The 14,405-nt window shown below is 37.8% G+C and overlaps 1 protein-coding gene across 1 annotated transcript in view; it reads right to left on the bottom strand.

The window, feature by feature from the left end:
* Nucleotides 1-809: 809 nt before the first annotated feature.
* Nucleotides 810-14,405, bottom strand: part of LOC104538246 (iron-sulfur protein NUBPL-like) — a gene marked incomplete at its 3' end in the record, with an annotated part of 53,094 nt that continues 39,498 nt past the window's right edge. The window contains exon 7 of the mRNA XM_010181385.1: nucleotides 810-903. Within this exon, the coding sequence (XP_010179687.1) occupies nucleotides 810-903 (94 nt within the window). The remainder of the gene's footprint in view (nucleotides 904-14,405) is intronic.

Genomic DNA, 14,405 nt, shown 5'->3' with positions numbered 1-14,405 from the left:
CCCTCTTTCAGTTTAAAACCATCACCCCTTGCTGCACTGCCCTCCTGGTGAAGTGCCACAGCAATTATTAAATCATTCCTGGAATTGTAAGGATTGCTTTGTCTCTTTTACCTCTGGGCTCCTAACACTGATGATGTTGGCTATGATGTTGACAACTGCTTCTGTTGAACTATGTCAGACAGGTACTAAACCATTACAGTTTATCACACCTCCTGAGATACTCAATATCTTTTCAGAAGCAGCATTTCTAACTCCTACTGAAAATAATGAGATTAGAGGGTAGCCTGCATATCTCAAGATTGATTTGTCAAAGTTTAAATCCCCTACAAAAAGTCAAATTCATAACGCGAGAGGAATAAACACATTAGTGTATTACAGTGCAGCACAGTTTATCTGAGTAAGTGTTGTGCATTAATGGTGTAGTCAGCTTCTAACTAAAAAGCAATCATGAAGACAAACTATTTTATTGCATTAGCTTTACCATGCAGCAGGTAGATACAAAGAAAATATTTTCTACAACTAACCTTAGCAGTTTTTGGCATAACTGCCTTTCCTTCAAGAGTACTGCTATACTTGACTTCTCAATCTTCTTGAAACACAGCTTAAATGAAAATAACACAATCATAATGCTAACATGTTAAAAATCACTGATGGTGTTTTTCATCACCACACAAATGACACAACAGTTTCTTACTGTCTTAGAAAGACAATTAAAGGAATTTTTTACTAGCATTTTAAAATAAGACTTTTCTAAAGCTATCAGGCTTAAATATTTTCAAATATCTGAAACAGTCAAGCAACACACGTACCTGCAACCGGAATATTCTGTGAGACTGACAGCTGTACATCTCCAGTCCCAGGTGGCATGTCGATTACTAAATAGTCCAGTTGACCCCAGTCAACCTAGAGACAGCAATAAACGTGTGTTGGAGGTCTGAAGTGTTTTTATTTAAGGCATTCTGTGCAGTCCTTGTTTCCTATAACGTAAAACAAGTGAATCAAGGACATCTCAAAAGAATGATACTGAGATGCCCTTTTAGTCACACTTTCAGTACAGTACAGGATCAAGACATTATTTTTCTAAGAGATGTAATCTTTGCTGATCACTCAAAACTATGAGCACAACTTTGTTAACTTGAGCATAATCCTTACTGAATTCTTTCCACTCAAAAAAGGAGCAACAACTTAATTTAACACTTTTACTTCGCAGCTGCTTAATCACAGGTTAGAAGCAAATGTTAGCCAAGATTCAGGCTAAAATTCTGGGGCTTTTACAACAAATACGGCTTAGGAATTGTTTCCATTAACTTAAAACCAAATTTTGTTTGCTTCTTAACACTTCTTTGAAACTATATATAAGTATTTGGTATTTTTTTTTCTGGTTTGCTTTGCAAAGTTAGAGCCATTGGTACTGAATTTTTTCAAGGAAAAAGAGCTGTTGTGAGAAAAAAAAAATTCCAACAGATTTGTTAAATGAGAATGACCAGGTATAATTACAAAAACTTACAATGTACATAAGACATTGTGCAATAAAAATAAGTTTACTGGCTGCTAAGCATCAAATGAGAGTGTCCATTGAAGAGAATAGGCTCAAATATGAGAATACTGTGATCATTTACATTCTCTACTAGACAGATTTCCAGGAGAGCCAAGTAACTCTCTCTAGAGCAAAAAAATGTTCTCTTCATGAGAACAGAAATGGTCTTAGGCCTATACTATGTAATATAATAATAATAGTTTATATATATTCCCAACAGTTTAACTGAGCTTCGGGACATCCTCGATTGAATTCTGACGTGGTGCATATCAGTACCAGTGCACTCTTACTAGCCAGCAGTAATGATATAAGGTCTTTTGCCTCTGCAGTGCAGAAGCTTGTTAAAAATTAAAACCCACAAATGTCTCCCCCTCACTTCTCCCTCCACACAGACACAATGCAATTATATGGTACGTTTCCGATTCATACAACATATATAAGATACAACAGTGTGAGCTGCTTTAATACAGGAAAACGCCAAACGATTTTACTTTCTTTTTTACTTTACAGATTCCCTCAGTGTCACTTTAACAGGAAAACAACTTTCATTTTGCCAGTCCCCCAGTTATTGCCCTGGAGCATCAGACCCTGTCAGGGGAACTCTCATGCATTTTCACTCAGTTCCTGTACAGATTATGATCTTCTAGGGAAGCACAAGCAATGTGAAATCCAGACCACTAACACCCCACATCACTGCAGTGAGAAATGGGACTTTTCAAGGCAGACTGATGAAGATGAAAGATTTCAGCACACTTATGAACGAAGGGGGATGGGAAAGGTTAGCTGCAAATTCTAACTTTAATTGCCAAATCAAGGACTCTCAGGCACACCTCCCTTTCTTCATTTTCTATACCAAGGCTTCAGGAGCACTAAATGGTGCCTAAGACAGTCGAGCTAAACAGGAAATGCTACTTATGATAACCACAGCAAACGCTGCACTTTTTCACATTTAGTAGTGTTCTATAGTATTTTAGAATATCTATAATTTGTCAGCAAAACTGACACATACCCAGATTTCTGAAAGTAATTAGCATTCATAATCACACAGAGACTATATAGCCTCAAATAAAAAAATATATCTGTGCAAAAAAGTACATGCTGAAACATAAGCATGGGGTAGAGAAGGCAGTTTATAAAAAAAAACCAAACCCAAAAACCAAAGAACAACTGTATTTTACTTTGTTTTTCTTAACTAATACTGCTGACTTATAAAGCAAGATAAATGCCAGTGCTGATGAATGTCTCCTTTTCCAGTGAAAATTCCTTTGCTTTTAAATTAAAAATTAACCACTATAAGGACAACAAATTGAAATTTTATCAATGTTAAAAAGTAGCGATGGTTTACATTAGTAAAATCAAGTTCCTTAAAGACTTGCAACTAAACACACTACTATAGTTAAATGCATAAATCCCAATATACAAAATCAAATCTTTCATGAGAATCACAACCATTTGGAAACGCTAAGGTATAGAGGGTTTTACTTTTTAAAAAGGATTAACTCAAAGTACTTTCTCCCCCCATGCCGTCATAAAGGCTGATCCTGGCATCCTTTGTTAAGTCCAAGTTTACAAGTCCAGTAATCATATTTCCTTCCTTAAATACTTCTACAGAAACTATGAATAAACTCGGTTTTTGCTTTCTGCCTTGCAGCAAGATTTGGTCCTGAAACACATCTGCGAGTGGCATAGCACGACTATCATTCTGACACAGTTTCTAATCACTCTGTCTGGGAAAAACATCTGGTTCTTGAAAAAACTTTGCTATTGAGTAGTTTTCAGCCCTTTCCTCCATAAGCTCAAGTTGAAGTCCTTTTAGGTACAGCACTGCCTCATGAAGCAGTGCAAGACAATGCAAACCCCACCATTATCAGAGGTAACTGGAACGAAAAATAAGTTCAGTGCTTTCTTCCCATAGCTCAAAGCTGCCTGGTTCTGAATATGCTCGCTGGCCTAATGGCTCTAGCTTTAAGCCAGCTCCTGTTGTGGAACAAGGTGACTTTCTGGGCCTGTCCTACAGCTTTTCTCTCTTAGCAGAGGTTCTGCTCCTCCAACCTCTTCAAGTACTAGTCTCCTCTATCAAGCTCCTCTATCATCCTCCTACCTAGCAAGCATTACACACCCCAAAAGAAAACAACTAGACCTATTCTACTGCTATGTGGAACACTAACAGAGAAGATCTCAAAGGCCAGTGCTCAAACCTTTCCCAGGCATTCAGTGCTGTGGGGAAGCACAAAGCAGTTGCTGCTCTTTTAAGCAGAGGTAGCTGCCTTGGTACAAACATCGCTATGTAGAACTTTTAAAGCAGAACAACATATTTATAAATATCTCACTGCTTCAAAAACACACAAAACAATTGTTTTTCAGAAAGTTACTCTGAATATTTACCGCGCACAGTAGAATGGGAGAAGGGTTACAGAAATCAGAGAGCACCAGAGCTTTCCGCCTCAAACTTCTTTAGTAAGTGACTCCATCACAACAAAAGGAACTTTCAGCATGCACTTTCTGGATTGTCCTATGAGTAATGATTTTTATTAAAGCTATAAACCTTTGAAAAGAGAAGTTAATAATGGAATCTTAAGCACATGGTGAATCTCATGGTAAATCTCATTGCTAGGCAACAGGAAAAATACTCTGTTAACACACAGTGCAATTAGATTATAACGCTTTACTTAATTTATGGCACTGAAACCATCTTATTTAATATATCTTCTTCAAATTCATGGATTGAAAAAAAAGAAATTACCTGTCTTTATCAAATTAATTCTGTTCCATTATAATGTTTATAAATCTGAGCACAGAAAATGGAGAAGCTACACTACCCCAGCAGCAGTGCAGAGGATGCGTTGCTGCTGTGCAGAGTAGGACAGAAGACAGGCTTTTGTCACACCAGTTCACTAAAGGCAACAATTAAGATGTCTAGGTGCACACGAGTCAAATATATGTGAGAACTACCCTCCACACACCTCTCAGTTATGCCACTGCTGTGGCACTGAACTGGTGGAAGCCAGATGGCATGCTAGATTGGAAAACCACTCCTCATTATAACTAACCTTGGTTTTTATGTTGGATTTTGGATGTAGTTGAATAGTTATCCTTCTAATTTTATTATCTTGGTTTTCATTTGTAATTCAGGGTGAGAATGGAGAGTTGCACCACAACGACATAGCTACAACTGCTGAAAAGAACCGAGGCAGTGTGTTTGCCTAGTAGCAGTGTCCTCGAGACGTATGGACGTGCTCAGACTTAGGTTGGGGAACTCTGCACCTCATCCTACTTCTCTCTGTAGACTTCCTCTTATTCTCTTCTGCTCTGCAAGAAGTAGATGATGAACACTGTGGAGGAGTTCAGTTGCTTCTTCATTACCCTCCCACAGGAACACACAAGCAGCGTGACAGTCTTTTATTAAACAAATTATTGAATGTAATTTGGAAGGTATAAGGATTTGTTATAGAAGTGTACAATTTATTTAATGGGAGAAGAAATTCTTGGTCTGTTACTAAATTTCAGCAAAGGAGAAAAAAAAGGGAGGAGAGACATTTTTAATTAGATTTAGAGTTGGAACAAACAATCAGAGGAGTGGCTTTCTGAAATCCACTACTGCCATTCACCCAACATTATTAAAATTGGATGTATAATCAGGCTGTGATATAAAACACTAATTTGAATGCAAATCCTGTTTATATGCAACTATTTACCAAATCAGGACCACTAGTACTCATGTTCTCAATCAGTTCTGAGAAGTGTGTCTGTATGCTAATGTGGCTGCATACAAGTAAATGAGCTCAGATTAACAGCACATTACAGTAAATGAGTTTTCTTTGCAAGTAATGAGCGGACAGTGGTTACAACAGCCCGCCTTGTAGCATCTGAAATCTGCCAGCACCTTTGCACATACAGAAGTGTTAATATCTTTGCCCCTCTAATATATACTGTGTGTAAAACATTTCAAAGCACAGAACTGTAATTGCACTTTCCTTAAGTACAGCATTCATCTTTTTTAAAAAAGGTTTAACTTGACATTTATTGTTAAGCAACGTAATTAAGTGCCATGTGCTTCTGTGTATTTTTCCTTGCTCAGAAACACCACCAATGCTTTTATGTAAATTACTTTAATCAATCACTCTGCGTATGTGACAATTCATAATCAACATACCAGATATGCATTTTGAGTAAGGGTTCCAAACAGCAAAGCCAAACCCGAGGTACAGCATAGAGATATAGATGGCGTTTCTGCTGAGGAATGAAGCCTGAGCATACTTTGCGCATAAGGCAGAAACAACAGAATATTAGCACAGAAGAGGGATTGCTACTTGTGGTTCTGAAGTAATCCTGGTGTTTGGTAAATAACAGAAGATATTATTTATTTGTTCTTAATAAGAGGAATGCATGCAGAGTTTCAATCAAGCAGCACTGCAGGTGCAGACTTGGCAGCAGCCAGCCAAGCCCTGAACACCAGTAACAGAAAAGTACCAAGAGCTGCATTGCAGGCAGCTTAAGGTCTACTTCAGCCTGATCCCCCCCCTCCTCTTAACTACTTCGTTGTGTGTATACAGATGATTTAATAGAAGCAAACAGCTGACTAAAGGAAATAAATTCTACTGTTTACAGAATATGATATACATGTAACTGTTCACATATATTTACATAAGTAAGTGCAAGACAAAGCAGATAAGTAAAAAATTTCATTGAAAAATTACTAAAAGATTCTGCTAAAATACACAGAGATGTTAACAAATAAGTAGTTTCATGGTGTAAGAAAACAGACAATTTAGGCGTAGTATAATGAAATGTGGCACTTTAATAAAAAATATTTTTATTATCACGAATATTTGATAGAGAAAGGAGACATTCTGTAGACATAAACCACAAGATTTTTAGTCCCTACAGAAACTTTCTCTCTGGTAATGAAATGACTAACATCATAGCAGGATACTCCATAGTGCTTAATACAACTCTACACTTCCTGAACAAAGACGACTGCCCCTTTGACTTGTCCTCCGATGCTTAACCAAACTCAAAGACTTGCAATCTCACATCATGAAAAACATATGCACTGCAGCAGCTCTAATTCCCTCTAAGGTATTTATCAGCAGCCAAGACTGCCAAGTTCAGAGAGAAATTAAGGTGAAGCTTAAGAACAGTTTGCTCCAAAGATTTCCATAAAAAGAAAGACATCATCCTATTCTTTCTCAATATGGACCAAGAGTAACTTTTAGAAATAAGAGCCTAGGAAGGAAGCCAGAGTTCTGTTCAATTCAACCACCAGAAGAGAAACCAGTCGCCGCCTCCTCCTCCCTGATGGCTTTTAATAACGGTAAGAACTGAAGGCAAATGCCTGAAGTTTCTGTCCTGTTCTTCTATATAACCTACAAAATTAAGCAGCTCCTGGAAGACTACAATAAAGAGGTTATTCTCTACGAGGCATTCCAGCAAACTGAGGGAGGCATCAACATCAGGTTCCTACTCCTACAACATGGTTGACCTATCAAATCCAAAGTCAACAACACATTTTTAAGGTGGTAGTATATATTTTATGTGCTTAAATTGGGTCCTGATATATGCTGTTTGATTCAGATTTTTCCCTACCATAACAACAGAAGGAAATATTACAAGTGCTGGGAACAAATATCAAAAGGGAGAAGCTTATTAAGCCCACCTCCATACATATTCTAGCCAGTATTTCTGAAATTATGTTAAAAGCTGGCACATAGTTTAAGACTGAATTCTTAAGCTATGCAATGGAAAGCAATGTCCCTGATCCTCTTCACAAGACATTTAACCTCCTTAAACTTCAGTTCATATTGTGGTACAATGAGAAAATTAATAAATTCCTTACTGTGGGACAAAAAGATTAATACAGGCAACATTTCATGCCTATCACTGAGACACTGATTTATATTATTAGTGCTTAAACTAAAAATCATTAGATTACAAAGGTCAGAAAATTCTGTTTCTTAAGTACAATGCTTTTTTGTACGTAAGATGGAAATTCTACAGAGGAGAGTCTAAGGCATTCAGAAGAAGGATTACAGAAGAAAATAACATGATAGATGTTATTCAAGTCACTTAAGACCCTCCAATATTACCATAAACTGTTCAATATAAAAACTGGAACAGAACCAATTAGATGTAGACCGCTGAACTGAGGCCAAAAGACAGTAAATCTCCATGCAGGACTTTGTTTTTTGTCTGGTGAGATGTTATCAGATCTCAGAGTAGGCAGCCTTGAGGTCAAACATTAATTCTCAATAATGAAATGTTATTTTATTTTTTAAAAAACAACCTGTTTTTCAAAAATATGGACAAAATTCAATCCGTCAAACTTTCTGTACTTAAAATTCACAAGCATATCCTCCCCAGTCACTGAATTCAAAATGGTCTACCCTTGCTAATGAAACCAGCAGTGGAGAGTCTGCTTGAATTACCTCAGAGCACAACAATCAATACATCCAACGAGAAACAAGAATTCACAACAAGGCTGCACAAAATATAGACCCTTTCAATCACTCAGGAAGATTCAAGAGGATGAGAGAATGTGAAAAAAGAGTGCAAGTGAGAACACGTGCAAGAGCACGCAGAGCGGATCACTGACATGCTGGGATTTTTGACCATGGGACTGACTGTGGAGTTGGTATTCATTCCCGGTTAAAAGAACTGCCTTTGGGTCAGAAAGGAGCAAGAACAACGGCATATAGGTCATCCGATATATAGGTTGTCCTTACAAAGAACAGAACACAGCAAGTGGATTAAAGACAGAGACAAGATGTAAAAAATAAATACAATTTAAAATTTGTACACACGCTGCAGCTGCACACATAACGTTCCCACAATTTTTAGATGTGCTGACAGTCTTATTCCTACAGTAGTATTTACTGTGAATTAGACAACAGAATCTGTGAAAGCATCACATATGGATTACCAAAATCCATATGTGCCCACAGAACCATATTTTTGCATTCACTAGTACTCTCAGTTATGAATCTGCAACAATAAATTAAAAGTGTTACTTGTATTCTAAACCTAATCAAAATAATTTGCTGAAGGTGCTGATACCATGAATTTCAGGGACATTCAGTGACTACTACCAAGCAAGGGACACTCTTCATCTTTTCATTTGCTTCCTAGATTTTTATTTAGCTCCAATTCTTACTTCATGGGTTTTATACATTAAAAAATGTTTCTATCTAGCAGAAAAAGTACCTAAAATGGGAACCCGCTTTAGCTGCATAATAAAAAAGCTGTATTCCAAAGGCATCATTCTGCTGTGAGAACACATTCCTTCTTTTAAAAGATACTGATGATGGAGCAAAACACTGTAAGAGGAGAAACATCTATTGCCGCTTCATAAATAGTACAGAAAAGTGGGGGTTTTTTTCTTTGTTAGGAAGGTGTAAGAAACAGACAATAAGCTCTGGTACCTTGAGCACAATTACTTTAAGTTTGTGTCAATCACTCAGTATGTTAGAAATAATCACTATCTACAAAGAATACTGGTAAAAAACCTGCTGCTATTCTTGGATATCTGCAGTTATTTTCTGGAAGCAAAAGAGATACGGGAAGACAAGTGTGAGTGAAGGATCAGTCTGTCAGCTTCCAACAGTCACAGATATTTAATATTAATTCAATATTATTTTTTAAAGCTGTTTATATAGTTATATTAATAATTTATTTACTAAGTAAAATTAGTGTGTAATGCTAAACAATGTACCAATGTTTAGGGGTGGGGAAGTTCCCCTTTTTTTTTTTTAAATCAAAAAAATGTAAAAGAAATGCTGAAAAATGAAAAGAAATGGCTAAAAATGCAGCTTTGGTGAGCTCCACCTATGCATTCAGAAGCAACCCTAAAAATTCTCCTAAGGATCTTGACTACTCAGGAAAGGAAATACCAAAATCTCCACTGAGTGCCAAGCACCAATCCCCAAGCCGAGCCCCGTTTGGGAGCCATTTGTTCCCCACACATCAGTGGAGCCAGTCCTACAGGCCCGGTCTAGCAGGCCTGCTCCAGCTGCACCTGCCAGCGGTAATGCCGAATCCAACACACAGCTGAGCACTCCTGGCCACCAAAACAAAACAAAACAAAGCCTCTGGTTCTGCTGTTATAATTGTGGCTGTTTAACATCAAAATTAGACATATGAGAAAACCTACCCTTGAATTGGAAGATGTGAGTTTCAGTTTCTCAGGCAGGTGGCATTTTCCTGGGCCTGGTACAGTAGCCAGGCCATTTACCTGGTAAAAGCAAGCATGCAAAAGCCATTGAAGTAATCAAGATCATTTAAAAGGCCAGTAGCTGAGGTATTAACCTAGAAAGCTGAAACTTCATTTTAACTTAATTTCCTCCATAGCACTGGTCACACTCCCCCTTCACACGTCTAGTTCTGGCCCCAGAAATCTTGCATCCCTGGTAGCAGAGCAGAAGGTTTTCACCGCTGTATGTGATTTCAGGGCAGTCTCCCAGGTAGTGGGATGTACTGGCTTAAATGCTAAACTGAGAAAGTAACTGAATTTGCAGCTCCCATGTCCTGGCCTATGGAAACTTCCCAGGATGTTATGAACAGAGAATAAGCCTGTCAAGTTAAACCAAAAGAAAGGTCTTGGCACCTAACAGAAGACATTCGATTTTGGCTTTAAATCTGAGCTCCAAAAGAGCTGTCTGATACAGGTGCCAAAATCCAGGATAGAGACAGAAAGTGAGACACATTCCATAGGCTTTTCCTAATAGCCCTCTTGCTCGACACCTTCAGTTATTGTTCATTTCTAGCTGGTGAACCTACCAACTTTGACTTACATCATTCATTTCCACTTATTCCATATCAAGCTCCGAAATTGAGCACTCTTAAGATACTGCATCTATTCTGCCAAGGCACTGCCGGAGAATCTGAAGGCACCTTCAAGAGGGCAAAGTAATCTCTCAGTACTACTGGGAATGTACAGGTGATGTATTCTCACCACCCCATGTTGCTGTTTCATTACGAAGAAAAACCAAATAGTACCTTCTCTTTTCCTAGTTCCTCTACCACCAGTATTTCTCTTTAGCAAACACTTAAGAACATGCTTCAATCTCTTTTCACGAATGAAGCTGGATGTCCTTTAGGCAAAAAGTTCTGAACTTTTTTGCAGAGAAATCTTAAATGTCAAAACAGTTTCCTTTAAAAGCTCAAGAGAAAAAAAGAAAGACAAATAAAGAAGAAAAAGAATCGGTTCTAGCCCCAGCACAGCCATTTTGAGACATCATGAGCTCTCTGCCATTTCTTCCTGTCTAGTCAACAAACCCAGCAAAACGGTTGCATGTTTTGTGTTTGTTTTGTTTTATGCAAAGGAGGCCAGAGACACACATACCTGTGTAATCTGTGTGAGAGATGAGACTACTGGAAGCAGAGCAAAGAGAATACTCTCACAGCCTGTTCCCACAGCAGCACTAGCTACACAGTCATAACCATGACAGCTGAGGAACCAGGCCAAGAAATGTTTGCTGTAAATACATTCTCACTATGTTGTTAGGCTTTTTTTTTTGGCTTTTTTTTTGTAATCCTCAAAGAGTGAAAATACATTTACTGCAAACGCTTCCAGTTCAGCAGTAAGTTGTTGGCTAACGTTTTTGTTTTCTTCTGGCTTTCCTAACACTTCTCTCTCTGATTGTCAATTCTTTTCAGAGACTATAATCCCCTTTCATATCAGCTGCTAACGCAAGCCAATAAAGCTTACAGGGATCCATATAGATCCCACTTCCTTCATTAAGAGAAGAAAAGCAACAAAACAGGTTTTGTAGCAAGAATCAAGCCCATATGCATTCAATCATTCCTGTCCCAAAACATACAGAAGCACTCGAGTCAAAGGGATACATCATACTTGGATGACGGCAGGGATGCTCTGACTCCATAGGAAGCAAACCTGGGGGGCAGAGGGGTGGAAAGAAGGAACCTTCTGTGCTTTTGGCTGTAGTACGACCCTGAAACTGCTTAGCTTCTAACCTCCAGGAAGTATAATCATTTCCCTTAAATATGTACATCCTGATTGAGACTGGTTAAGGCAGCTCTCTCTGGACAGACAGGACCTTTCAGGGTGATTATTAGCATTTGAGCAAATGAGAGGTGATTACACAAATTCCCATATAAGGCTTTTCTAAACATCAACATCCCAACCAAAGTATGGTGCAGAAATTAGTGTCAGGATTTCTATTGATTTCAGTGGGCTGTGGATGAGAAGAAATTAGGTTTTTTGTCCTTTAGTCTTAGCAAAATAAATGTAACAAAAAATCAGCATAAGCATTTTTTAAAACAAATTATATATAAGGTATGAGTGGGTCATCTGCTTATCTTGCCCCTGAAAGTTTCCTTAATTTCAGCAATTAAATGAGGGATGCCAATTGACCTTTCTTGCTTTAAATTAAAGCTTATTAAAAATTTAAGAAAAAAATCTCACAAGCATTCAGAGTTACTCTTTACTGTCTGCCAGCTGGAGATGCAGTCTTAGTAGCACATCAAAGTGCAGTCTTAGCACTGCAAAGTTTGGCTGCTATTTACTACCGAGTGTTTTTCTCTTTTCAAAATATCTCAATAGCAGATCTAGACCTTTTTAAATAGAACAAACATATAATATCAATGAGCTTATGTGCAGGGACTAAATGTCCGAATCTTTTCATTTTCGTACTTTGGATCACAAAAATAAAAACAGAAAAGCACCCCAACTCCCTAAAGATGCAACTGTTCAGAAAAGCAGTGATGTCTCAACTGTCTTTTTTTCCCTCAAAACAGTGAAGTATCAAATTTCAGTCTGAACTAACAACCTCTATGCCCACCTCAGGCTCAGATAACTCAAGAGAGAAAAATAAAACAGAATAAATATTTTTGTAATTGCTAAAATGCTGGCAAATTTTTCACTGTAGTGACACCTGGTGAGACTACTGTATTTTAGAATTACGCACTGCAAAGTATAAACACAACTTTTTAGTTTATAATATAAACACAGCTTTGTTTAGCTCTATGAAATATAAACTGTCAATATCCTGCTACAGACTATCTGCCTCAATTCCTCAATTACTTGCAGGCTGGATAAATCAATTTTGAAATTAGCAAAAATTCTCCAATGGAAGATGTTGCCCAAACACAAAATATAGAAAGAAGAAAACAATAGTAATCTGCATTTAACATATACACTTTAGGTACATCTATTCAATTTATAAACAGACGAGTTTGCACAGACTCTTAAATATGTATTAAAAGGCAAAAAGATGGTAACAGTTTGAAAAAAAAATACTAAGAGCTACTCATGTTTCTGACCACCTTTGCTACAATTTCCTATTTCAACATCTCACTCTTTTCCCATCCTGAAAATTTACTGCCATAATGCACGTTAAATGCATTTAACAGTAATTTTTTAAAAGACTGCCCTTCCTAAACCAAAAAGTGTTAAAAATAAAATCCACACTCAAAACCCAAAAAGCTTCTGGCTTCACTGCAGTGCTTTTTCTTCACTTACTCTTTACACTTACAATAAGAATAATTTTCATCATTGACTCACTATTACTATTCTGGGGATCCTTTCAATTCATTCAAAATATAGCTAAAAAAAAAAAAAAAATCAGAGCCATCAACTTGTTATTGTCGTCCTTGTCCTGACCCAATACGTGCCATTCTCTGCTAAATCCCATTTCACTGCTCCCTCTCCTCCTCCCGTACACTCTCTCACTAATTTTATATTGATGAGACAGTTTTTTGCCCACACTAATAATAATTTCATCTTTGAGCAAGCCCCCAATGACATTTACCATGTAAGTGATGAAACACAGCAAAACTGGAACTTTATGCCAATTTGTTCAGGCCATGGACCTGAAGCATAAGAAGTCTTTGCTACCCTTAAAATTCAAGGCTTGCACCTATTGTAATACAGTGCCAAAAGATATGAAGGTAAATCCAGGAGGGGAAAATAACCCCCCGATAGTACCACTGAGAATGACAAATGATGCATTCCTACCATCCCAGGTATGCAGTGGCTCCAGCCTGGGCTTTGGTTTAACTTTCCATTCCTGCAAGCAGGGCACCTCTTAGGTCCCGCAATGTTCAGCACAGCAATACCCACGTCCCTTTTTGCATCTAACTTACAGCAGCTAGAAGGAGAAAAAGAGACTTCTTTATTAGGGAAAAAGAATATTAGAGTGGCATTAGGTATCTACTGTAGTCCATACTGAAAATTTTCATGTAAGCATGTATCTCTAGTATTCCTGTACAGCAAACACTTAAAACACGCTAGCCTTCAAATCCATGTCTCCATAGGCCATTCCTGAGCTCACTCCTGTTTGCCCTTCTTCAACCTGTCTTATAAAAAATTCAGACATAAAAGATTTATTCTACACATCTAACTCCTTATTTTAAGATGTCTTTTGCTGCCATCTTTGAGGTTTTCTTTGTCTAGTTTAGACTTCAAAATACTCAAGGCTGACACTGTTAGCAAGATTTGGCAGGGGGGCGGGGGGAGATCAACCTATGGTTCTCCATGTACTACAGAGGAGGGCCAGATGCCTTAGACTGAGTTTCATAAAGGTATGCATTCTAGACAGTAAACTACTAAAGCTAAAGCAAAAAGCTGCTGTAAGTCTCCAGCACAGCCTTCTTTATGGCACTGCTACTTCTAAGATGCCTGAGAGCACGTCAGCACACACAAGCCTAGAATCCTCCTTTTAAAATCTTTCCTAGATGGAGGTACTTCTATCAAAGCAAGAGGTATGACAGGAAAAAAACCACATTTCTCCATGTCTTTTTAATTTCATAGTTCATATTAAGGATGCTCATTCAAGAGATAAAGCATATTTGGGTTCGACTTCTAGGTCTCTGCCTAAATGGGTCTGATGAGCACTTCTAAAGTCCAAAGAGA

This window comes from Mesitornis unicolor, unplaced genomic scaffold (assembly GCF_000695765.1).
Source record: "Mesitornis unicolor isolate BGI_N332 unplaced genomic scaffold, ASM69576v1 scaffold12643, whole genome shotgun sequence".
NCBI lineage: Eukaryota > Metazoa > Chordata > Aves > Mesitornithiformes > Mesitornithidae > Mesitornis > Mesitornis unicolor.
Note: the sequence above shows the minus strand (reverse complement) of the source record. Positions and strands in the feature narration are given on the sequence as shown.